The 25,284-nt window shown below is 45.2% G+C and overlaps 1 protein-coding gene and 1 long non-coding RNA gene across 4 annotated transcripts in view; one reads left to right on the forward strand and one right to left on the reverse strand.

Moving 5' to 3' along the window:
- SPEN (spen family transcriptional repressor) overlaps nt 1-25,284 on the forward strand; it is a 66,742-nt gene that overhangs the window by 23,598 nt on the left and 17,860 nt on the right. The window contains 5 exon segments of the mRNA XM_027668798.1: nt 18,623-18,783; nt 19,923-20,123; nt 20,904-21,055; nt 24,058-24,183; nt 24,711-24,824. Coding sequence (XP_027524599.1) covers nt 18,623-18,783; nt 19,923-20,123; nt 20,904-21,055; nt 24,058-24,183; nt 24,711-24,824 — 754 coding nt within the window.
- LOC113959629 lies at nt 814-3,930 on the reverse strand. Of its 3 annotated transcripts, none has more exons than XR_003531884.1 (3): nt 3,150-3,930; nt 2,737-3,016; nt 814-1,024 (listed from the first exon to the last, which is right to left on the reverse strand). It is a non-coding gene; the product is annotated as an uncharacterized LOC113959629 (long non-coding RNA). The 3 variants fall into 3 exon arrangements; XR_003531882.1 differs by lacking the exon at nt 814-1,024 and having other exon boundaries at nt 2,291-3,016; nt 3,150-3,443; nt 3,665-3,927; XR_003531881.1 differs by lacking the exon at nt 814-1,024 and having other exon boundaries at nt 2,291-3,016.

Here is a 25,284-nt window from a genome sequence, read left to right on the forward strand (position 1 = left end):
CATTTAAGGTTTAATAAAAATATCCCAAGTGGGGGGGGGGGGGGGGGAATCTCTTCTGGTGCTCCTTTGCTTCTTGCAGAGTCAGAAGGGAGTCCAAGAAACTCGTAATATTTGTGAAATGTCATTGTTGGGATGTCGAGGCGGGATGAAATCCTGTTCTGGATTTGAGAGGACTAAATACGATCCCACTGGAACTAAGTTTTGAGATTTAATGAGAAGAAAAGCAGTGTCTGCTGTGCTTGAGCGTTTCATTTTCTTGGCAGTTTCTGGTTGTAGTAATGGAAAAGTAGACGATACTCAGGGAGGAAATAAACATTTTTTTCTTATTAATATAGTAAAATCAAACTCAGTTGAGCAAGTAACAGAATCTGGTGGGTTGTCTATTTAATTTTGAAGAGAGAGTAGTTTTACATGTTTCTCAGCAATCGGTGAGATGTTAATAAACGTTTAACCTCTCTTTACTTTGGGAAGCAAAACCCCACCTGGCCTTGAAGCCTTTCAAAGCACAAGTGTTTTTTTCTGTTTCATTTTTAACACATTCTGAATTTTGCCACATAATATTAAGCCCCTCATACCCTGTGGCGAGCGAAAGCTGCCTCACCCCCTTTTTCACTCTGCTCCCACTCACTGTGCAATATATCCAGTTTCATTTGTCAGGAGAATAATTATTTCCTGCAATTTCCGTGGTATTCACAGGGATTTTAGCAAGCTGCAGATTCTTACGGCCTTTTTATAAGTGGAAATGTCCAATTTTATGAAATTATTAAGGTCTTTATGGCACTGAATTCTTCTGAAGCAGAAGAACTTGGTCATTCCAGTCTCAGCTGGCAGGTGGAAAAGGCAAAGTTGTGTTTCCTCAGGGAGGTGGGTCCTGCCTCTCTCCCAGGGGTGTTTGGGACACATGGTGGGTGTTCAACACCGGTGGGAATTTTTGTGCCTGGCACTGTCCTGTGTGAGCTGTGAGAAACGAGCAGAAAAGTGGCAAAGGAGAAGTTTGGGCTTCCTTGCTTGTGGTTCTCAAGAGCTGCGTGGAGGAAATAACACTTCGATTAAATGGGGATGATTTTCCTGGACAATAATGTCGGAAAAATTGCTCTGCAGATTGCTTAAAAATTAAAAAACAACCCAAAGAAAGCCTTTATTTCATAAAGGTTCACAGTTTGTTGTGTTGGCTCTCAACTAAGCTTTGATTTAAATTGCTATTTGGAGGCCTTTGCAGGTAATGGATCTGCAAGGGAGTAATTGAGAAACTAAAACCGAAAAGAACATGTTAAAAATAACCGATATTCGGTGAAGCTGGGCTTTATTCGGGGTATTTTGTGGCCTCTCTGAAGTTGCCCACTGGGCTGAGGTGGGGAAGCTGCTGGATGTGGGTGGTTCCTGTGTGGATTTGAGGAGGAATTTGTGTTTTGAAATGTTCTTAACAGGAGATTGCTCATTCCCCACCCATATTGTGCAGAAGGGTTGATGGAATTTTTTATCACCTTGAAAGAGTAAAAAAACCTTGAAAATTATAATTTTCCGCCACCAGAAGCCTCAATTTCTCCGTTTTGGTGATTCAGACGCAGACCACAAATGATACATTAGCAAACATATTTTCTGTACTGTGTCATGGAAGAAGCTGGATATGGATGGAAGCTGTGTGATCCCATAGGAAGCAAACCAGATTTTGTTTGTGCCCTGCCCAACCTCCTGGAAAAAACAAACAACCTCCTTTTTTTTTTTTATTTTGTAGAAAATGCTCTTTTCTAGGATGCTTGTTGAGGTGCTCTAGTGCACTAAAAATAATTTCTGGGCTTTTTGATCCAGTTTTGTAACGTCAGATGGCCTGACACATCTCTTGCTGCTCCATGTGTTAGTAATTATTTTTAAAGCTTCGCTGCAGGGATGTGCTGAACCACCTCAGAGTGGGACGTTTCGCTCCCAAAATCCATGTTGGGATGAGATTGAAATTATTTACAAAATCCTGGCAGCGTTTGATTTCCTACAGGTGAAGTCCAGAATGTGGAAGTGGAAACACCCTGTGTGTAAATGTACAGATGAGCGACCTGAGATTTCCTTTTGCCTTTAATTTATTTTTTAAGAATGTTTATTTAGTTGTCCGTTTTCAAGGGTGCTGGAGGATTTACTAAGTTAAATGAATAATTTCATACACTTTGTCACCTTTAATTTATTTTTAAGAGTATTTATTTGGTTGTGTCATGTCAGGGATGCTGGAATTGGATGAATAATTTTCTATAGCTTGTAATATAAAATAGATACTGTGGAATTAAAACAGCAATTTCAGCTTAGACACAAAACTGATTTTATTTTCACCAAGATCTAGGTGAGCACAGTCATTCCAGCCCTGCTGAAATCAGGCAGTGGGAAGCAGTTGCATGTATAGATGTTTGAAAACTGAATTTTTTTAGTAATTCTAATAGCTGTACTTAAAGTTCTCATGACAAGTGGGCAAGGCATAAGGTAATTAGAGATTGGTTTTAATTTTAGATTTCTCTTAGATGAAATTCTTTCTGGAGCAAGGAGTTACAGTTGGAATGGAATACGTGTCTGTCTTAATATTGAAATAAACTGATGGAAAATACTGCCAAGAGAATTTTAATCATGGGAAAAACAGGCTCCCTGAAACTTCCCGTGTATTTTGTATGGGACTTTCTTACCCTGCATCAACAACTGAAGTGAAAGTAGAAAAAAGTGAGTTTAGTTTCATTACATAATGCAAACCTTTCCCTCTACCATTGTCTTCATCTTCTCCTTCCCGCTTTGTTGCTGCCAGAAGTGATGAATCACTGACTTAGCTGGGATTTGGGATTTTGAGTGGGTTTGGAGATGCCTGTGCTGAGAACAGATGAAAAATCGGGAAAAATTAGGTTAAATGTAGCTGTTTAGTCTTTATTGAAGAATTTGTGAGATGGCTTTTGTCGAGGTTCAGTAATTCCACATAAATTTTGCGCTGTAGAGATGAGCTGAATATTTTTCATGTCTTCTGGTTAGAACGACAGGGTTGAGCACGCTCCTGTTTGTATGGGAAAAGAATTAGGTTAAGATTTAAAAATGAAAATTAAAGAATTTCATAGAGTAGGAAGCCTTTTCCATTACACAAAGGCAACAGTAAATCTTGTTAGAGTCAGGTGAAACCTCATCTTTACCTTTTGTTCACATAAACCCATGTGCTGCTTTGATGTTCTCTGTGCACGGTGAAATGTGAGTTAGGGAAAGGAAAATTAAAAAAAAATCCACCTCAGATACTCGCAGCTTTTTGTTACCAACTGTCGAGCGTTTCCACTTTGTTCTTCCTTGTGTTTCTGCTCGTCTCAGCCTGTGCTGCTGCTCAGCTAAATATAACCGAGACCATCCTTTAAATGTGGGGTTTTTACCCTTGGGACTGTATCGAGTTTCTTGAGATTGAGCACAGGCAGAACGTTTTCAGATGGCTCTGGAGACTAGAATACAGAAAGCAAACCTTTATACATGAGATCTGGCGAAAAAGACGTACCCGCACATGTGTAACCACATAAATAGATCCTCCCGTAGAAAAAAATGCGATACATCAGAGATCTCCTCACGGGCGGTGAGGAAATGGTGCCTCGGTGCCCTTGGGAGGGACCAGCACAACCCGCCCGTCCCTCAGCCTCCCGCCCCAGCTGCCGACAGCCCGCATTACCTCACCCCTGGACTCGGCACTAATCTATTAAAAATGTGCGTTGCATAATAAGATTTTTATCTCGCTCAGAAACCCCGCCGCTTTCTCTCGCCTCACGGCCGGCGGAGCGCGGCCGGCGCTGTAATGGCGGCGCGGCCGGGGGGGCGCGGGCAGCCTCGCGCCGCTGTTTTTGGGGAAAGGCGGCGTTCTTCGGGGCAAAGCGAGTGTTTTTGTGGGCAAAACGTTGTGTTTTTGAGGGAAGAGCGAGTGGTTCGGGGGAGAAAAGCGGGTGTTTGGGGGGGGGGGGGGGGAGGGGGGTGTTTGGGGGGGGAAGGGGGGGGTTTTGGGGGGAAAGGGGGGTTTCGGGGGGGGGGAAGCGTGTGTTTCCCCAAAAAAACACTCCCTTTTCCCCGAGAAAGCGGGTGTTTGGGCGGGGGATGGGGGAAACGGGTGTTTTTTGGGGAAAAGCGAGTGTTTTTTTGGGGGGAAAGCGGGTGTTTCTGAGGAGGGAAGGTATGTTTCTTGGGGAAAGCGGGTGTTTCTCGCCGCGGTGTCTCCGCGGGCGGGGGGCGGTTGTTTGTGCTCAGAACCGGTCTGAGCCGGCGGGAGCCGGACCCGCCGCGCCGCCCCCGGGGCGGGGCCGCCCGAACCCCGCGGAAAAACACCGCGATTGCCACAAAAAACCTGCATTTTTAATTAAAATATTATAGCAGAACACCCCCCAGCCCTTAACGCTGGAGAAGCTCTCGCTCCTGCGTGAAGGTTTTCCCTCACACAGCGCAGGGAAGGGAAGCAGCAGCGCCTGTGTCAGAGCCAGCTCTGAGGGAGGAAACCGCCCTCTCTCCTGCTCAACCTTCCAGTTTTAGGTTGTTTATTTTTTTTTTATTTTATTTTTTTCAATGCTCTGCGCACTCTAGAAGTTAAGCACCTGTTTCCCCGCTGGAGGGCTGAGCCCCAAAAATCCCCTAAAGGGGTTATTTTGGAGCCTATCCCCATATCCTAACACCACCGTTGCCGGGAAAGTACACAATTTCAAAATAAAATAGAAATTTAACATTGTTAGTCCTTCTGGGAGAACTCGTCCCCCATATTTTAAATACATTGGCAATAATACTTTGAAACATTATAACCGAGTGGGTTTTTTTATTATTTTATTCGTCGTTTTCTTGGCATGAGTGGCCCAAAAAAGAGTGGACATTTGGCTGCAATTAATACCCCCACCCCTTGCAGCACTCCCGGTGATTGTTGGTAATTGCTGGCTCTAAATGACAAAGCAATTAAGCAGCTTCCTAAATGTTCAGAAGTAGGTGTTTATCTAAATCTGGGCTGTCAGGCTTTGTTTCTCTTTTGGGGCCCAGAAGCTCGACTGCTTTCTCAAAGTGGAGTTTGATTCTTCACAAGCAAAGGAAAAAAAAATCATGTCTTTTTTTTCAAATTCATTTCAGGAAAGGAGTCTTACAAATGCATCATGTTAGGGATGGATGGAGTGGAAATTACTCTAGAAAAATATCTTTTATTACAACGATAACTATTTTTATAATCTAAAATTATTTTATTGTTTTGCATTCTCTTAAAGAGATTATTATTTTATTTTTAGTGCTGTAAAGATTTCTTGCAATGAGATCAGTCTTTGGTAGTGAATATGAGGATTTCTGGCAGCTGAATCCAGATCCTTATGTGAACTTGCCTTTTCCTCTGCTGGGGGAGGAAGACCCACTGTGTGTTAAAAATAACATTTTTAAGTCAGCCCTGGACAGCTGCAGGTCTGTAGCTGGTATCTGGTGTGAGATTTGGCGATTTCAGATCTTCCTAACCTCCTTATTTAGGAATGGTGGGAAAAACCTGAGCTGTATGGAAGGCATTGCTCTCACCAGCGTTGTGGGAGACTTTGGGCTATTCCTTAAATCCGTGGGAGCTGCTAAAAATTGCTGTTTTCCCCAAAGGTCAGGTGCTCTCGGTGGATTGGGTTTGACTTTGGGGTTGTGCGTGCGCGTATTAACAAAATGGTCACTTCTAATTGCATTTTTAAGGCTTTGATTTCCTTCCAAGTATTTTGCTTAATCATCTTGAGTAGGCTGAGGGAAGGAAAGAATTAGCTGAGGTCAGGGAAGTTGAAGCTGCCCGTGTTACTGCTCAGAAGCTGGGCTTAGTCTGAGGGATCCTGAAAGCAGGAAGAAATCTGCTGTACATTGAGAGAGCAAGGGGAAATCAAGCCTGAAAAAGCCAAAGAAAACAGGGAAACGTGGGGTGCCTTAGGCTGTGATGGCTCCCTCCCTCTGCATGAGTGGTCCAGATTCTCCTTTCTTTGGGAGAAACGCAACCGGGATGTGAATCATCGCTGAAATAGATTAGAGGGATCGGAGCCTGGAAGTGTTTGTCTGCATCGATGTTGGAGTCAGACAGCTCACATGGAGACACACCACAGGCACCAGAGGTGGGGGAGAGCATTCCTGTCCTAAAGACCTTTGGAATAATGGGCGCTTTAATAATTTCTAATGAATATTCACGTGGTGGGATGAATAGCAAAAGGGGAAGGCTGTATTGAATGCTTCCTGAAAAATACCCGTCATTACGGTGATCAAAGGAGAAATCCAGCCCCCGCCTGGGCTCAACCCTATGGTGTTCCTATTAAAGCCTAGACAGAGCGTCCCTTTGGACTTGCAAATACAGCGATTTGTTGGTTGGTTGTTTTTTTTTTCCCCCCCCAAAGAGGGTGTTTCTGGCTCTGCCAGAGGCGTGGGTGCAGGAAAACCTTCCCCTTGGAACCTGAGGGCTGGGAGAACAGCTCTCCTTGCAGCGACCTGGCATTAGCCTTAAAAACAACTTTAGGTTGTGCTTAAATAAGGTCACAGGGATGAGAATTAATGGTAAATAAGCCTTATTGGGGGAAAAAAATAAAAAATAGTATCATCCTCTAATCTTTGCCCGTTGAATTAACCGTGTACCTGATGGGCTTAGCTTTGTCCTTAACGTCCAGGCATCCTCCCAACGTTGCTAGTGCCCAAACCACTAATGATGGCATCAAGGTTTTAAGTGAAAAAGCTTCTTAGCAGGAGATTAGGGATCCCACTCCATCAGCTGGTAATGCCACTCGGAGAGGAGGAGGCAGTGCAGTACTGAGTGGAAAATCACAGACTTGGAGAGAGGTGAGGGCTTCAATGTTGTGTGGAGAAATAATTTCTGTGCTGGGATGTGGTCCTAATTTTTTAAAACCTTGAAGTAAAGTGGAGTTTCCAAAAGGAGGAAGAATGAAATGTGCACTATGTAGATGCCATGTTAATCAAGTCCTTGCATAATTATTCATTAAGTGCCTAATATAAGAACAAAAATAGCTCTGGCATTAGGAAACAAGACTTCTCTGTGATCCCTCCTCGCAACAGTCCCGTAACAAAGGTAGGGAGCTGTTGTTTCGTTTCTGGTCCTTCCAACCATGAGTGCTGTCTCCTGTCTGGAGAAGTGAGACGCGGAGCCTTTTAATTCCTTCTGTCTGAGAAATGTCTAGGCTTCCATGTGCAGTTGCTTTATTTAGCTCAAAGTGATGGTTTTGGCTCAAAGACACTCAGAAATCCAGGATAGCAGGAAAAGTACCTTTTGGAGAATCCTTTCTACGAGAGGGAAGTGGTTTTCAGGGCCATCTCATTTCATGATTGCCTGATATTCTCCATAGATGTCCAGAAAATTTTCATCATTTTTATACTTGGGTGAAAATACGAGAACTTCATCAAGCCCTTTAAGAGTCAGGAGTAATTAAGACACATCTCCAGCAGATCCTGGCACTAAGGGCATTCACGTGCTTATTATCTTTCATCCATTTGAGAGTAGAGAGCTTTTCTAGCGCGATAACGTGTGAAAGAAAGGCACTGTTCTCCCTGAAAGTGAATTCCCAGGAATGCCAGCGCTGGGTCCCCGCAGACAAACAGTGCCAGGCTGGGCTCAGGGAGATGCAAAGTGTCCTACTTACTGTGGCTGCTACAGGTCTGACCTCCTTGGATCATCTGACACCTCGTTGGGTAAGAGGTTGCTGCAAGATCTCAAACCCTCAAATTATGTAAGATTTACACACTTGCTTTGATGTTGGTCCCTCCCTTCCATGTTTGTTTACTGCCTGGTGTGTCCTGTTGGATTGTGAAGGATGACTAGTCACAGAAAGGGAGCTGTTGGGTTAGTACAGATTTTCTGTTCCTCTTGGCTTTCTAAACGCGTGTGGAGCTGTGCTTATCCCTGTTCCGGAGTCTGGGAATACGCCGGGACGTCCTGCGCTGGCCGGGGCTTTGCTGGGTGAAGTTTTCAGTTTGTTTGTTTTTGAGGTGGAGGGAAGGGCAGAAAGGCTTATTGTGTTGCTGGAGGAGAAACAGAGATGGTATCTAAGTTGTCTCAGGAGTTGATGTTGGGTTTGCTTTTTAATATTCAGTTTCCCTCCAACTTGGAGAAATCACGTGGGTAAAAAGGAAGGTGCTTAATTAATACTGTACGTGTGGCTGCCAGGGTTTGGGGGCTTGAAGCACCAGATCCCATCAGGGAAGCACGCAGGCTTTGCCTGTGGGAATTCCTTGGAGGAGTTATCTTCCATCCTGTCGTCTTCCACTGCTCCTCCTTTCCCAGCTGCTCCCATGTGCTGTGGAAGCCAGGGGCATACAGGCACTGGATCTGGGGGGGGTGTAAGTTATTGTTTTCTGTAGTTTTCCCTACTTTTCCATTTTCCCCACAAATTAAGTGCTCATCAATGCTTTACAGTCCCTGACCAATGTGATGGAACCAGCCCAGGCTTTTGGGAAGGAAAATCCGTGAACTTTTGACCATGTGTGGAGATTTAATCACTAAATCGTAACAAACACCACGGAATTAAATTACAATAAGGTGCTTTTTCAGAAGTTACTCTTAAGTGACAAACACTGTCATATGATACTGGTTTTCCTGGGTTGTTTTGTGTTGTTTTTTTTTAATTTCTAGGCCTGGCATTACTCCCCATAGTTGCTCAACATAAAGATACATTCTTCCCCCCCAGCCCTTTATACATTCACCGGGCTGTGGCACTTTACCCATTCCGTACAAACATTGTCTTTTTTATTTTATTTTCATGACATCAGTATTTTCTGCCCATGTGAAATCTCAGAAAAAGTTCTACTTTTAGTTGTATTTTTATTTGCATGTGGGCAGCAAAATGAAGTAATTCCCAAATATAGTCCTAGCCAAGAGATCCATCTGTTCTCTGCATTTTTAAATGGCAAATTAATCCTTAGCATACAACTCATCAAATGTCTTCTCTTCTCTAATGTATGCTGCCTGAGATCACAGAAATGACATTTTTTTCCCAGGCCTTCCATTTTAAGTAGTCCTTTACTCTGGAACAGCAGCTCCCATTCCGGTTCTGCAGAGCACTCCTGTGCTTCTTCCAGTTACTGTTGTTGGTCTAAAAAGGGGCGTGAAAAAAAAAAACAAACCTCAAAAATGATTGTTCCCTTCATCTCTTTAGTGTTTCCTTGAAAGGCTGTAGAAGATTCTAATAGAACCTTAGATCAGAGGGACTGTTCTATGATCTAAGATGTAAGAGAATAGAAATTATCGTGGAAAAACACCCTTGATGAATGGATTTATTTCTGATGGAGAACTAGAGTCACTCTGTCCGTATTCTTTTAGATTTCATTCTTTGGACAATAGTGACCATTTTTAGAAGTGCTAAACTCCCCCAGCATTATCTGCCATAAAGGGAATTTCTATATTAAGCTTTGCAGGCTCCCAAATTTACTTAAGCAGCATTGTAGATCAGCTGTGTATCTTGGCATGCCTTCCATTGCAACTCCCATCCCAGGAACAATTCTGTTTATAGGCGAGATGCACCACTTCAAAACTGCTCCAAATCAGGAATTTCAACAAATGGTGTTTTGTGTGACGCTAAAAAACCCAGTGCCTTGGCTTGGGAGGAGGAAGAAGAGCTGACAGATAGTGCCAGGTTTGGGGTTTTTTTAAGACAAGGTGTGATGCTTTTCAAAAACAGGAAGACAGAATTAATTCTGCAGGGCTGTTTGCTGGGATCTACCGACAGCTTTATGTTAAAAAATAACTGCAGAAATAACCTGGGGGTGAATCAGAGCTGGGGCTTTTTTGTGTTTTAGCATATGTATGAAAAAGACTTTTCTTCTGAAAGATGCCCAGTGCTCAACTCTTAGTTAATGCCAGATGGGTTTAAAATTGTATTTAAAAGTGTTTATTCCCAGGAAATAATTTGACAGGGCTTTTAAGGCAAAGAAGTTACTTTTTATCCCACAAGCAAGCGTTTAGTAGCCTACTTGGACACAGTGGTGGTTGAATTTTAAATGGCATTTCACTGTCCTGGCTCCTGGACAGCACTTGGAGTAGAGTTTTAGTGTTTTTTTCCTAAAATGCAGAGTAGGTCCCTTCTTGAAAGCTGTTGTTGTTGAGGAAACTGCCTTTAAATGTTAGACTTGATCATCTTGGAGCTCTTTTCCAACCTTAATGATTCTGTGTTGCTCTCTTGGTATTTTGAAAAGATTTGGCCTCCCACGAGCCGGGAGATCGAGTTCCTGAGCCTGTTCCCTCGGTGATTCACGGAATGACCTTGGGCAAAGCCCTTGGCTCTTCTTCTCTTACTTCTCCCTCTGCAATGCAGGGATGTTAAGACATACCAACCTCCCATGAATCTGGGACTAAAATGGGGGGTTTGTTTAAAGATTTCATGTGCTCTGAGGTGTCATTTGCAAAATACTGATTTAGATCATCTGCTGACAGCTGGCAAAGGCTGTTGGCTTTCATGGGATTACGCTGCTTTTGGCCAAAGGGTTGAAAGCCATTTTTGCTGGACTGTGGCGGTGGGGTCTGCCCCACGTTTGCTTCTCAAAGCTACTGTGAGCACAGACTGATCAGTGCTGCTCTTCTTCAGGCACGTCCTGACAGCGCTCGGAATAATTTGGTTGAACCCTGGCACGGCCGGAGGAGGTGGGAATTGGGGGTGACTGCAGTGGGACTTCTCACCAGGGTTCCTGACCCAGGGCTTCCCTCTGCGAAGGTGATGTTAAACAGAGGCTCTTTGGGCTCTCCCATTCTCACACCCACCCTCTTTCTTCCGTCTTTGCATCGGTGGAAGTTTAATTGTGGGAAAGCTGCGCTGAGGAGCTGCTTTGTACTTCACCCTCAAGGCCTCGATGACTTTAATCTTTCCCAGCGCCGAGCTCCGTCACCATGGCCGTTTGCTGAGAAAGCATTTCCTACAGCTTCCCGGAGCTGCTTTTGGAGCCTGAGTGATCCCACTGTTCCCAGGGAGCATCTGTATTTCACAGAGGCTGGGAGGGCAGGGAACTCCAGCTGCTCCCAAATTCAACACCAAACCCAGCACTGGGAGCAGGGGGTTGAGGAGCATCTTCCCAGCAGTAGGAAGCTGTTGCTAAGTTGGATCTTTACTCCATAGATAGTCTCATGTGTTTGTAACCAGCACTTTTTTTTTCCCCAGGTTATTGTTTTTAATTCTTGGCTGCGCAAAGTTCAGGCCCCAGGACAGAGGGATGTAGGTCGAGGAGCGAGGTGGCAACACCAACAGTTGGGCACAGTCTCCTCGACCAGACAGGGATTGATACCAACATACATATTTTTAGCAATCAGAATGGATTATTTAATGGCAGGGAAGAATTAAAAGGAGCCCAAGGCTGTCTGGAAACTCGGAGGGCATGTGGCTGCAGGGGAAGAGGTGGTTCTGGGGTGGGAGCAGCCTGACCTTCTGAGCAACATCTCCATCTTTTCCACAATGCATTCCAGCCTTCATCAAAGATCAGGTGTCAGACCTCAGGATAAAACAACTGATGTAAATATATTTATATATATTAATGTATGGCCTGTCATGGAGATGAAAATGGGATGTTTGCCTTGGGGTAAATATATGGTAAATAGTACCTTGAGGCTGTGTCTTCAAAAACTTACTGGTCAGAGACTGAAATAAACTCTGCAAACAGGCTCTGTTAGTTGGCCAGTTAAAGGACACCGAGTTGTGTTGCCTTCCCCTGGCCTTTAAACATCACTTCATGTCTTCAGATTTAGGATTCCAGCCCAACAGGAGATTGCTGAAGTCTCCTCTCTGGCCATGATAAGACAGAAAGAGTTCAGGGAAGGAGGTTGTCCTTGTTTCATTAGTCTGCAGTATTTAATGATCTCTCATCAGAGCAGTAAGTGCTGGTTTTATCTGTTGTATATTTTTTGTGGCTGTTTGCTGCTTCCATGCAGCAAGTTTGGTCTTTTGCTCCCTCAGTGGATTGTTTAGTAAACTTCAGGGCGTGTGACAGGCACAAACCAAAGTTCTTGGGTGGCAAGTTCTCAGTGGCTTGAACGGGTGCCAGGAATGTCCTGGAGTCACCTCCCGGCGAGCTTTGCTCCGCAGGGACCGAGGGACCGGGGTGATGGGCACAGGGTAATTACACCGAGTGAGTCTCGGTGCTCTGTGCTCCCCAGCTGCATTTCTCCACCCCTGCTCTTCTATCCATGTTTCCAGTGGAAAGGTGACACGAGGCTCTGTGTGGTTTGTGCGTGGGCTGAGCCCCTTCGCTGCTCACCTGCAGTCGGCAAAACACGGCAGTGACTCGTTACCTCTTGATCTCTTCATACAAACCAACCTTTGAGGTTGGGCTGGGTTTTCTGACATCTTCAACTTCAGGTTCAGCAACTCCTTTGAAGCAGGAAAAACCCTCAGGTTTGTTTCCGCAGGTGTGAGAAGTGTTTTTTTCCCTTAGGAACACCCTGGTGTGGGACACATCCTGTGTACGGAGCAACTACCTGCTGCTCACGTGGGTATTTAGGTCAGCGTTGGAATCAGCTCCAACAACGAGTTGCTCACCCTGTGCCCAGACCTCTGGAATTTTCATCATGGTTATTTCTGCCTATGGCAAGGCATTGGAACAAGATGAGCTTCAAGGTCCCTTCCAACCCAAACCCTTCTGGAATCCTGTGATTTCTCTTCAAAATCTCCTCCTTTCACCTGTGGCAGAACAGCCGTCTGGATTGTTGGAGCAGCCTGGTGGTGTCGGAGTTCTGTGGGAATGGGTTACTGCTGTTCTTCATAAGGAACGTGTGATTTGCTGTGCCTTTTTGACTTGCACGTGTGTAGAGAATGGGGAGAAACGCTGGTTAAGTATCTTTTTAGGTTTGTGTAATATTTAGCAGCAGGTCAGAAATATCAGCCTATAATAACCCTGTGCACGTGTTATTTCAATATATCATTTTCCATCCAGAAGTCAAAGTGTTTCACAGGCAAAGATCCTTTAATCCATTGCTGGAACGGAAAAAGATGCATTTTTTAAGCTTTTATTTTAAGCAGTTGCCATCAGATTCCTCTGGGTCTTGGCTGGGAGCAATCAGGTGTTTTTAATATTTTTTATTCCCAAACAACTCATTGGTACATTCAGGATAAATTGGAGCGATTTTCTGGTGTTGAAAAAAATCTACTTTGCATTTTTTTCCTCCCGAAACCTCTGAAGTATCCCAAGGATTTGTGTCTTTTGGATAGAGCTGATCATACAGCACATGGTGTTCTGTGCACAGAGATCGTCTACGGTGATTTAACTGGAATCTGGAAAGGGAGGGACAAGGAAAAAAACAAGGGTTCCTGTTGCTTCCGTTCGGAGCTGACTTTGGATTTCCTGACCCGACTTGGGAACGTGCTGCTGACATCAGGCGTGAGAATAACCCGGGGATGGTGCTGCGGGAACCTGTCCTCAGTAGATCTTTCTAGGAGATAATCTTCGCTCAGAGTTTATTCTGACAGGGTGTTGAATCCGAGCTGAGCCAGGCAGAGTTCCTGATTTCAGTTAGTTTTGGCAGGGGAAAAAGTGATCACGGCATATTTCTGTAAGAAAAAACCCTGTATCATTTATCAGGTCTAGTGAAACAGTTTCTGAAGGCAGCTATTAAAAAAAAAATTTTAAATCTTAATTTTTATTTTGTTCCCAGCTGAACTTTGGTGTGAAAAATGCAAAGGGTTTGAACTGATTTTAGGTGGCTTTGTTTTTAACTTGCTCCAACAGTCAGAGGTAGAATCATGGAATCACAGAATCATGGAATGGTTTGGGTTGGAAGGACCTTAAAGCCCATCCAGTCCCACCCCTGCCATGGGCAGGGACACCTTCCACTGTCCCAGGTTGCTCCAAGCCCCGTCCAGCCTGGCCTTGGACACTTCCAGGGCTGGGGCAGCCACAGCTTCTCTGGGCAAAAACAGACTGGTTTTGTTTTGCCTTTTTTACCCGTTTTTCAAGCTGCAGTTGCAGCTCAGCCCCTGCAGTGTGTTAATGCCTCTCTCTGCTTTGCCCTCCACCACGGCTGCCGTGTTTCCCGCCGTGTTTCCCACTTTGTTTCTGTCTTCGTTTCCCGTGAGGAGTCCCCAACCTGCAGCTGACTCACAGCTCTCAAATCAATGGGCAGAAATGAGAACTGTCCCACATTTGGAACTGGCAGAAGGGTGCAGGCAGGTTGTGAGATCCCTTGATTCAGCTCCCTTGATCCCTCGATTCAGCGCCGCTGCCATTGACGGAATCAGCGGGTCTCCCATTCCATCGGCGGGTTTGGAGTCTCCCTTTTATCTCCTTTTTGTGGGAACAAAGGGAACGCTGACTTTGTGTTCTCCTGTGCTTTCATTTGTCATACATAAACGCAGCATAACTTCATCCTTACTGAGACCTGCCAACTGTAATTGCTCGAAAATGAGATATTTCTGTGGAAACAAGGAGTGGTTGGTGGGATATCAGGATTTGAAATCTCGTTTTTACAGTTATAACTGAGAAAAGGAAAATTCCATGTGCTGAATCAGCTGCAGGGGACTGAGAGCAGGAGTTGGGCTCAGTGATCCTTGTGGGTCCCTTCCAACTCAGGATATTCCATGATTCCATGAAACCAGGTGTATTTTGCATCTCAACCCCATTGCTGGATTCCTGTGTGGTGAGTCTTTGGGACTCAACCCATATGGATAAAATTTAGACTAGATTACAAATAGATTTAATCTTGATTAATGGAGAATAGATCCATAGATTACTGTAAATTATGAACAGATTTTATCTTGATTGATGGAAAACAGATACATAAATAGTGCAAGTAAGAACATACACATCCTGATATACTCACAGGCAATTATGGAGTGCAGATAGATATTTTAAAAGGCCTTATAAACTACACCTGTAGTAAAGGGCATGTGTAAGAGAAGGATTTCATGTCCTTGTTAAAATGAGAACGATCTCCTTTATAGCTCTGTTTTTCCATCTCATTTTGCCGACAGTAAAACCAAAAATCTCTATTCTCAATTACTTTGGTGCCATGGAGTGAAACTGAGTTTAGGAGTATCTGGGCTGGACAAAAGAGCATATGAAATCCTGGTGAAATGATGAAATTATTCCCAAATGATCCCACATCCCCAGGAGAAGAGCAAAGCGCGGAGGAGGCGATGGGAGCCGTGAGCCGGGATGTTGGAGGAGCCGGTTCCGGCTCCCTCTCGGCGCCGCGTGTGTTGTGACAGCTCAGGAGATTAGTTGTTCATGCTGGCATTCTGCTCCACTGAGTTTATGGGGATGTGGAAGAGCAGGTTTCCCCATGTTGGGAAAAGGCCATGTGCCAGAGCACTCTCTGGAGAAAATCACCCCTGGTTTAAGGCTGGTAGCGGAAACACAAAATCAGGTAAGAAAGCTGGTTTTGCACCATTTTTCCCCTGCCCCAAAACTTATTGATACTTGAAATACTTTCAGGGAGGAGATTATCAGAGCTGTTTGTTTATCCTTTTATATTCCCATGTTAAAATTTCCCTAGCTCATTCTAAAAACTTTATGGACCAACTTTTGCCAGAAGAATTTTTAATAACTTATTTTCTGCGCTGGCAACGGGCGGCTGTTTTCAAAATCACTCCCAGGCAAAAGCAAAGCCATATTCTCATTTTAATATTCTGGGAACATGTCCTTGAGCAGCTTTCGGGCTTCAGCTCTGTATATTTTTAAAGCTGAAAAAGGGTTGTGTTTTGCTGCTCGAGACTCCACATAATTCCCTGTCAGATGCTTTATTTTGATTGTGCTGTGAGCTAGAACTGGGTGACATGGCAGCTATAATTAACTCTTCCATCATCCTCCCATTCACAGAACATCAAACCTTTGACTTACTTTTGAATTATTATATCCATGTTTCTTCAATTGGAAAAGTGATGGGGATTTCCCTGAAGAAAGGGGGATTGTTCTTGCAGCCATTTTTTTTTCCCTTTCTAAAAATAGTCAGGAAATAATGACTTTTTCTTCCCTAGAATGTCTCAGAAAGTCTTACTTTGCTTAGGGATGTGAATCCCTAAAACTTCCTGGGGAAGGGGGAATTTTCAGCATAATCCTGGTTTCCCAAAGTTGGGTGGAATTCAGACTCCTTTGTAGAATTTGTCACCCTGTTACACTCCTGCTTCATCACTTGGATGTCTTAGGGTGTTACCCTGAGATAATATTTTTTTCCCAGTGGAATGCTGTGATTTTAAGAGCGTGTTCCATATTTTAAACATCCTCATAAAGAAAAAAACCTAAAAAGAGCCTTTTCCCCTTCAAAAGCACTGTTAAAGTAGAAATTCAGTGCTACCTCTTGCTTGAGAGACACAATGTCAGCACAGTGGAATATTTTAAAGGCTTCAGGAGTGCAGAGTTGGTTGTGATATTGAGCATCAAGGTGTGTGAGAAGGGAAAATAAAAATGCACACGGGGCAGAGGCTTCTACAACCCTAAAATCCTATTTTAGCCTCCCCCAGGGGCTGGTGAACCACGTGGAGCTGCTGCTAGCTTGGGAATTATTTTCAGCTTCTCCCCACACACGTTCTCTGCCCCGTGTTTGTGTGTTTAAAGGCGTTTCTCTATCCTTTGCCAGTTTATTTCCCAGCAGCAGGCGATGGCTGATGTCACTCCTTGAGATTACTGGGGGCCTGTTCACGTGGGGTTGGGTTTGTCCTCCTCTTCCCAAAATGCTGTAGAGAAGAACTTGAATTTAGTGAGGATTTGAGGTGCTTTAGCAGAAAGGTGGAGGCAGAGGGAGTGGGATAAAGATGAGGGAATTGCTGCATGCTTCACTTCTAGTGATTAAATAAATAATTCATTAATAAAGAGGGGACAAAAGGAGGATGCACAGGTGAGGCAGAAATAAAGGCAGGTCACGAACTGAGCAGAAAAATGAGGCTGTGAAGGGGCATCTTGGTGGCAGAAGATTCATTGCTGGGAAACACAGGGGATGGGAAGGAAAATGCTATTTATTATCTAGGAAATGAGGGGTTGGGTGGTGCAGGGCTGGTGAAGGGCTCAGCTTTTCACTCCATTCCTGGCATGGCTTTATTTTCTCTCCTCTCCCAAAGCACCACTGAACTTCCTCCTCCAGGAGGAGGAGAGTGTGGGAAAGGCACCAACGTGTGAAGTGACTCGATGGATGGGAGGGTCGTGACGAGGGTGAGACCGAGAGGAGAGTTTCTCATGTTTATTATTACATCTGCATTTTGACCCTTTTTGTTGTGGTTTATTTTGGTATGGTGTGTTTTTATATCCCCATTGGATTGTTAGTGAGTATTCTGGGACAGAGATTTCCCTTCTACGCCTCCAAATATATCGGGGACAGAGTTCAGGGGCTTTGGGAACGTGCCACAGTGCTCCATTACACCAAGAGGTTCAGGGAGAAAAGTGGGGTTTTTGAATGCTTGAAGGAAAACACAGGCAAAAAAGTAATAGAAGAACTCACAAAATCAAATCATGGAAATACTTAGAAGCCTGAAATGGCTTCCCTGAGAAAAGAAATGGAAAAGTTAAGTGGTTTAATGGCAAGAAGGTTTGTAAGAAGCCTATGAAATATTTAAGATAAGAAAAAGATAAACCTGCGTATCATTTTTTCTAATATGACGTGGAGAGGAACATAAAAATTCAATCAAGCAGCGAATTTCGAGACTGACAGGGTTATTTTAGTACGTGGCACATCTCCCCCCCCCCCCCGCTTCCAGCCTCCGAGTTGAAATTCCAGCCGAATTTTTTCGAAGTCTGCTCGTGTAATGGAGAACGAGAGTCTCCGGGGTTATGTCAGACAAAATTATTTTTAGTGCAGTTCTGAGCCCTCGTGCCTCGGGGAAGGAATGAGCCACTGAAGCAGGATGACGTGTCCCCACTGGGCAAGTTTAATAACATTATTCTCTGTATTTCTGCCTCTCCTCGAAGCATCCAGCGCTCCGTGCCGGCACGAGGCCGCACGTTAGATCGACTCCCTCTGTGATCTAATATGCAAATCCTCCTCTCTTGTAATTATTGTTTATAAAAGGCGTTCTCGGGGCTGGATTCTTCATACCCTGAAGTTGGAGGTTGAGGCCGAGCCTGGGAATGGTGTTTGTAGAGAATCCCAGAATGGTTTGGGTTGGAGAGGACTTTAAAGATCTTCTCATTCCAACCCCTGTCATGGGCAGGGTCATGAACATCCACATCCACCCAGGCCATTCCTGAGCAGTTGACCAAAAAACTCACCATGATTTTGACACGTGAGATCTTTTCAGAATACAGACCCTTTTGGGAAAGATGCCTGAGAGCACAATCATAAACACAATAATACTTCTTTTCTGCGTGTCAGAGCTCTGGGATGGATTTTGAGGTTCCATCAGACCTGTGCATCCTCTCTGTGTCTCCAGTCTTCCCACTCAGCTCCTGAGCTGGTCCAACATGGTCTTACACTTCATTAAATCTCCACCGTTGTCATGGCTTGTAACAGGTTCTCACTGACATTTCACCCATATCCTGCTTCCCTACCTGTCTCCTCTGAGGGCTTTGGAGGAGAATATATGTAGAAAGACTCTAAATTCCTGTGAAAAACCAGGCTGTGGTACAGGAATCAGGCACAGGAGGGAAGTTGTAGCCAAGCAGAAGCTCTGATATTTTGCATTTTGAATCAAATACCAATTTCCTCGGTGGCTTTGCCCCTCCGTGGACTCACGTGTGGTTCCCTCCGTGCCGTCCCCAGCAGTGACTCCAGCAGCAGCTCCAGCGACGAGTCCCCGGCGCGGTCGGTGCAGTCCACGGCCGTCCCCGCGCCCGCCTCCCAGCTGCTCCCGTCGCTGGAGAAGGATGAGCCCCGGAAAAGTTTTGGGATCAAGGTTCAAAATCTTCCAGTGCGCTCAACAGGTACATGCACTTGGGAAATAGGGGCGGAAAAAAAAGGGATAGGGCTGGTTATGTAACCTGTAGCGAGTTGAGTGACCTGTCATGACATGGCAGCCACGCGGGGCCTCCGAGGACGGGATTCTCTTCCCGCTTCTGCCTCGGTTCTTGTGTGACAGTGGGAAAATTGCTTAATTAGTGACCATCTGTGAGGAGTCCTGCTGGTCCCAACTCCGAGTCTTGGGCACTTGGGCAATCCCAGCTCCTGGAGCCAGTGCTTTCAAACTGCAGCAGGGGTTTCCCCAGGGAAAAAAATGAAGCCATCTCCATTTTTTCATTTAAAACTTGGATTGTTTATTCTCACCCTCTTTCAATTTCTTTTTTAATCCAAAAACTTCAAGGGTTTCTGTTGAAGTTTGAGTACTTTTGAACACCCCTGAGCATATTTATAAAGGCAGTGGATATTGCCTGGAAAATCATGCAGGAAACTTGTGCTGAGAACAGGAGAGATCCCACAGGAAAGAACAACCTGTGATCACTTGTGGAACAGTTGTAACAGGATTCATGGATGCAAAAACACTGGCTGATTTAAAATACCTGTTAAGCTTGTGAGCAGCACACCTCACGTGGTGATTTTCTTCCTGTAGGTTTTATTCCTGTCCTATTCCTTAGAAGGACACGATTATCCCACAGATCGCAGATTGTGTGGGCTTGAGTTAGATTCTGCAAAATCTGATGGCTCTGCCTGGTTGTATTTCTGAATTGACTGAACTGAATGCTGTATGACTCCAGTCTCCATTCCAGATGCCTCATCCCAGCTTTGGAAACCTGCTGTACTCAGTATTCCTGTGGTATTATTAATGAAGTATCACTGGTTATTTCCTCTTCATCTACACCTGGGTGTCTGTTAGAAACCATAACCGTCCACCACCAGCTTCAGTGGTGTAAAGCCTTGTGTCTGTATTTTCTTGGGTTTAAAAATCCAGGCAAAGTGAAAGATTAGCCAGAAACTTGGGACGTTGGCAAAATTAACACCCCAAATTAAAAAAGCAAGTTAAACGGGGCGAAGTCACATTTCAGAAGGATAGTCAGAGTCTTCATGTTTTTTATGGTGCTACTAAGTTGGTAAAGATTGGAATACTAATGTTTCTTTACTGGTTTAGATACAAGCCTTAAAGATGGACTTTTCCATGAATTCAAGAAGTACGGGAAGGTGACGTCGGTGCAGATCCACGGCGCGTCCGAGGAGCGGTATGGCCTGGTGTTCTTCCGACAGCAGGAGGACCAGGAGAAAGCACTAAATGCCTCCAAAGGAAAACTTTTCTTTGGCATGCAGATTGAAGTCACGGCCTGGATAGGACCAGGTAAGTCCATGCTCTTCTCCTGTGGGATATGGGACCGCTCTGGACATGTTCTGTTGTGAAGAGGAAGCGTAGAAGTACGAGACACATTTTAGAGAAATACACCAGAATAAATTCAGAGCAAGAATTGTGATTGCTAAATTCAGATGCTCTTAGGGAGAGAGTCCAGTCCTAAACCTTAGAGAAGGAAACCTACCATGCTCCTAGACACTGGGATGTGCTGGAAGGAGTGATCTTTCCAGCATGTCTTGGTGGAGCAGAAGCCCATGGGTGGTGAAAGCACAGCACTGAGTCCTCACAGCCTCGTTGGGTCTCCTTTGAATGGAAACAACCAATGCTGGCTACGTTTCTGAGACTGTGGCAGCACAGCCCATGTGAGTGACCAGTGAGAGCTGCAGCCCTGAGCACGTGGTGAAGTTCTCAGTCTGCACTTCAGTGGCTTTAAAAATTGAGTCATGAAAACAAACTCCTGCCACGTGCTGTTCCCCCAATGAAGCCTTACTGGAAATCATGCAATAAAACACATTAAGAGTAAATTTCCAGAGGAGCATTTGGAGAATGAAGCTCCCTTTCACCTGAGGATGCTCAGATACCTCAGTGGAACATAGAGATTTGAAATCACACATAAATAACAAGTCAGAAGTGAAATACTGGGTATTTTTGTCCAAGACAGTGGTTATTCTCATTCAGATCAGGAAGGAGACTTGAGCAAACCAACATGAACTGAACCCACATGAAAAGCACCTCTGGGCATTACAAATTTCTTGCTCTCTTTTATTGTAGAAACAGAAAGCGAGAACGAGTTTCGTCCTTTGGATGAAAGGATAGATGAGTTTCACCCAAAAGCAACGAGAACTCTGTTCATTGGCAACCTGGAGAAAACAACCACCTACCACGACCTTCGCAACATCTTCCAGCGCTTCGGGGGAATAGTGGTATGTGAATTATACCCTGGTGAGGTGGCACTGCCCCTCTTCCTATACAGACCCATGAGATGCTAAGAAAGGTGGTAAATCATGGTGTCAAAGATTATTCAGTCTTTCTGTAAAAATCTGAGTCATTCTTGCTGGAATATACCTGAAAGCTTTTTCTTTGCACATGGATATTGAGGGGTAACTTAGCAGTAAAAACAGTCCTAGGAGTGTTTGCAAGGAATCCCAGAATCACAATTGGAAGGGACCCACAGGGATCCTTGAGTCCAACTCCTGACCCTGCACAGGACCATCCCCAAGAAGGATATCGAGCTCTTAGAGAGTGTCCAAAGGAGGCAGTGAAGATGGGGAAGGGCCTTGATTTGAAGCCGTAGGAGGACACTGAGGGCACTTGGTATGTTCAGCTGGAGAAGAGGAGACTGAAGGGAGACCTCACTGCAGTTCCAACTTCCTGGAGAGGGGCAGAGGAGGGGCAGGGACTGAGCTCTGCTCTGGGGGGACCAGGCACAGCACCCAGGGAATGGCCTGAAGTTGTGTCAGGGCAGGGTCAGGTTGGATCTCAGGCAAAGGTTCTTCCCCCAGAGGGTGGTTGGGCACTGACCAGGCTCCTCAGGGCAGTGGGCACAGCACCAGGAGTGTTTGGATGATCCTCTGGGGCATAGGGTGTGACTCGTAGGGTTGGGCCTGTGCAGGGCCAGGAGTTGGACGAATGTCTCTCCTGGTGGCTCAGAGTGTTTGCAGAAAAGCCTGGTGGGCTCTTTGGGATGTGGATGTGCTGGGTGTTGTTTTCATGTTAAATCAGTACAGCTGTGAATCTTGAGTTTCTTGCTGGAACAGAGGGTTTGATTGGTGCATGTGGAAGCAGCCCCAGCTCTCAGAGCCTGTGCCCAGGCAGAAGGGGAGTGGAACAGATGGATGGCATGTGGGGAATTTGGGTTTCCAGCTGAGAGGGAGTATCTGGATGAGGCAGAGCAGCAGCCAACCCCCTCTACTCTGCTCACACCACTTTCTATCAAATCATATCAATGTTGCATTTAAGAGAAATTTTCCAGAAAAGTGGTGTAACTATCCACAGCCAGTTTAATTAATTTTCACAAGGTCATGAAGTGACAGGTCAGGGGGGAATGGCCTTAAGCTGAAGGAGGGCAGGGTTAGATGGGATATTGGGAAGGAATTCTTCCCTGTGAGGGTGGGGAGGCCCTGGCACAGGGTGCCCAGAGAAGCTGTGGCTGCCCCATCCCTGGAAGTGTCCAAGGCCAGGTTGGATGGGGCTTGGAGCAACCTGGGACAGTGGAAGGTGTCCCTGCCCATGGCAGGGGGTGGGGCTGGATGGGCTTTAAGGTCCCTTCCAACTCAAACCATTCTGGGGTTCCTTCTGTGATTCCTGTTGAATCTGAGCTTCAGCAGTGATAGTTCATGCTCTCCCTGGAAGCTGTGGCTGCTTGTGAACGTGCTGTGCCTCGTTCACCTGCTCTGAAGGGCTTTTGTAACCATTGAGGGATCAGTCACACACGCCAAGAGCCCCAGTCCTGCTACCCCACAAAAGAAGGGGAATTGTGCTTCCATAAACAATGTGGACAAATATAAACCCCTCATTTTATGATGTCTGGCAACCCTTGTGCATCCAGCCTGTACTGCATCCTTGACATCAGTGCTGATTTATGAATTCCTGCCATGTCTGTGGCTTAAACCCTTTTGCAGCGTTACAGCAGCAGAGCTCTCCTGATAAAGATGCTTATCAGTGGTAGTGTAAATTGGCTTTTGTGTGCCATGCTGCTGCCCTGTCAGCATTATTAATGGCTCAGAATTGGGCAGCAGCACTGCCTTGCAGTTTCCAGGAAAGCTTGGAAGCTCAGGTGCAGAAGGGACCAGCTTTATAAGCTTTTTGAGGGGTAATGAACATGATAATGATATTTTATTTGCCTGTCAGAAGGAATTGCTTGCCCAGGGTGAGTGGTCAAGTATAATTTGCCGTGATTGCAGTTGTGCTACTTTAGACACTTGGAAGTGTTGTTTCCTATTAGTATTCCACTTAAATCATTAGGCCAGGGCTGTAGGAATATAATAGTTTTGTAAATCTCCCTGTTTACTTCTGTTTTCTCAGATAAAGAGCTCTTGGGTGAGACCATATCAAACTACTGCCTTGTCCCTAAATTTATTAGCCATGAAATTAGGCTGTCCTGGATGCTGGAACATTTGTGCTCAGATCCATGTGCAGCTCACAAAGGCAGCTCCTGCTATTCCAACAAATAAAACCAAACCTTCCAGCTCCTTTTTTCACCTCAGAATGAATCATAATACCATGAGTTTGTTCAGAGGCTTTGGGTACCTTTCCAGTGCTAGTGCTGAGCTTGTTTGTTAACCAAATGTCAGCTTCAGGCTTGATGGGGTTTTTTAAAAATCAAGGAAAATCAGCATTTATTGGGCTTTGGGAGCCCCTGGCTGCACTTGTGGATGGGCCCGGGGTGGCATGGGATCACACAGCAGCAGGGATGGAAGTTGAGGATCTTTTTGCCTTGCCGTGAACCAGCCTGGTTTGAGGGATGAGTCCAGCATCACTCTGTGTTTCTAGGAACAGGATGGATCATGTTTATTTGGAAAACAAGCCCTGCTTGGCTCAGAGACGAGGATAGGAGCAGGTTGTTTTCTCTTGAGCCTTTGCGAGCGAAAATTAATCTGTATTTCTTTGATCCTGAATTGCCTCTTCTTGATACAGAATTAACAGCCTAAAGCTGCTGTTTGTTCATCAGGTCAGGCTTAGTTCTGTGGGCTTGGATTTTAAATCTGCCTGATGAAGAGCTTTCCCTGCCTCAGTAAGGATTTAGCTTTGAGATGCAACAGAACAGTTAAGTTCTAACTGTCTACTATTGTTCAAATCCTCTGTCTGAAGAAAGTATTAATTAGAAAGCTTTCTGTGCCACGTGTCTCTCCAAAAAAAAAAAATCCCTCTCGGATGGGATTGACAGTGCTGACTGGGGGTTGTTGTGTTTTGTGTTTGTCCCCAGGACATCGACATTAAGAAGGTGAACGGGGTCCCTCAGTATGCCTTCCTGCAGTACTGTGACATTGCCAGTGTGTGCAAAGCCATTAAGAAGATGGATGGGGAATATCTTGGAAATAACCGGCTCAAGGTAAAGAAATCCTCCCGTGGACTGTATCCTTGTTCCTTCTGTTCACGACATCGCTCGGCAGCAGCAGAGTTGGTGGGAGCAGGATGGTTTTTAATGTGAGATCAGATCAAAGCATGAGGCTTCCAACCACCACCTAATTGGGATTAATCAGCATCTTTCTCAGTGCAGAGCCCTGGGATGGAGCACTCGGAGACTGACATTCCCTGAGCCTGACGAGGCTGTGCTGGGAATCCGTCCTGCTCCCCGCCACAGACGGAGCCTGTGGGGCCCCAGAGCTGTCAACCTGTCACTTCCAAGACATTCAAACCCTACAAGAACCAAATGTTGTCAAACACTGTGTTTGTTTAAACATGCAGAATTATTTTCATTAATTGCTCTTTGATTTTTGTGTCGCACCTGCGCGAGACGCTAATTTTAGAAAATCCATACAAACAACAGCTTTCTCCAAATAGCTCTTTAATTAGGGCAGGCTCTGCTCGGGGAGTTTAACCCTTGTACTGATGGAAGTTTTGCCCTCTTGTGTCCAGCTGGGGTTTGGGAAGAGCATGCCTACGAACTGCGTGTGGTTGGACGGGCTCTCCACCAACGTGACGGATCAGTATCTGACCCGACACTTCTGCCGATACGGGCCCGTGGTGAAGGTACGTGCCAGGCTGCGCCGTGTGCTCTGGCCCTGTTACTGTCTTCCTTTCTTCCCATCCTGTCCTTTCAACCCCCACTGTCCAGGGCTTTCTAGCTCAGGTAGAAAAATTCTCTCTGAGGTGGAATTTGGCTGACGTAGAGCAGTCGCTTCTGGGGTTTGAAGGCAACCAACAATAAGTATTTTGAACGAGCCGAGACACTGAGTATTAGAAACCATTTGTTGCTCTTGTGCAGTACAGTCTCTCCCCAACAAAATTTTTTATATGTTAGTTGGAACAGCAGTCTAATTATGTAGTTGCTCATACTTGCTGATTACATAATTAGACATAACTCTGTTTTTTTTCATCAGACCAAAAAAATGACTTTTTAAAAGCAGTTCAACAGACTGGAAAAATTGCTTTTTAAAAGCAGTTCATCACACCAAGGAAAATGACTTTTTAAAAGCAGTCAGGACAGTCA

Source organism: Corapipo altera, unplaced genomic scaffold (genome assembly GCF_003945725.1).
Source record: "Corapipo altera isolate COAL_440 unplaced genomic scaffold, ASM394572v1 332, whole genome shotgun sequence".
NCBI classification, from domain to species: domain Eukaryota; kingdom Metazoa; phylum Chordata; class Aves; order Passeriformes; family Pipridae; genus Corapipo; species Corapipo altera.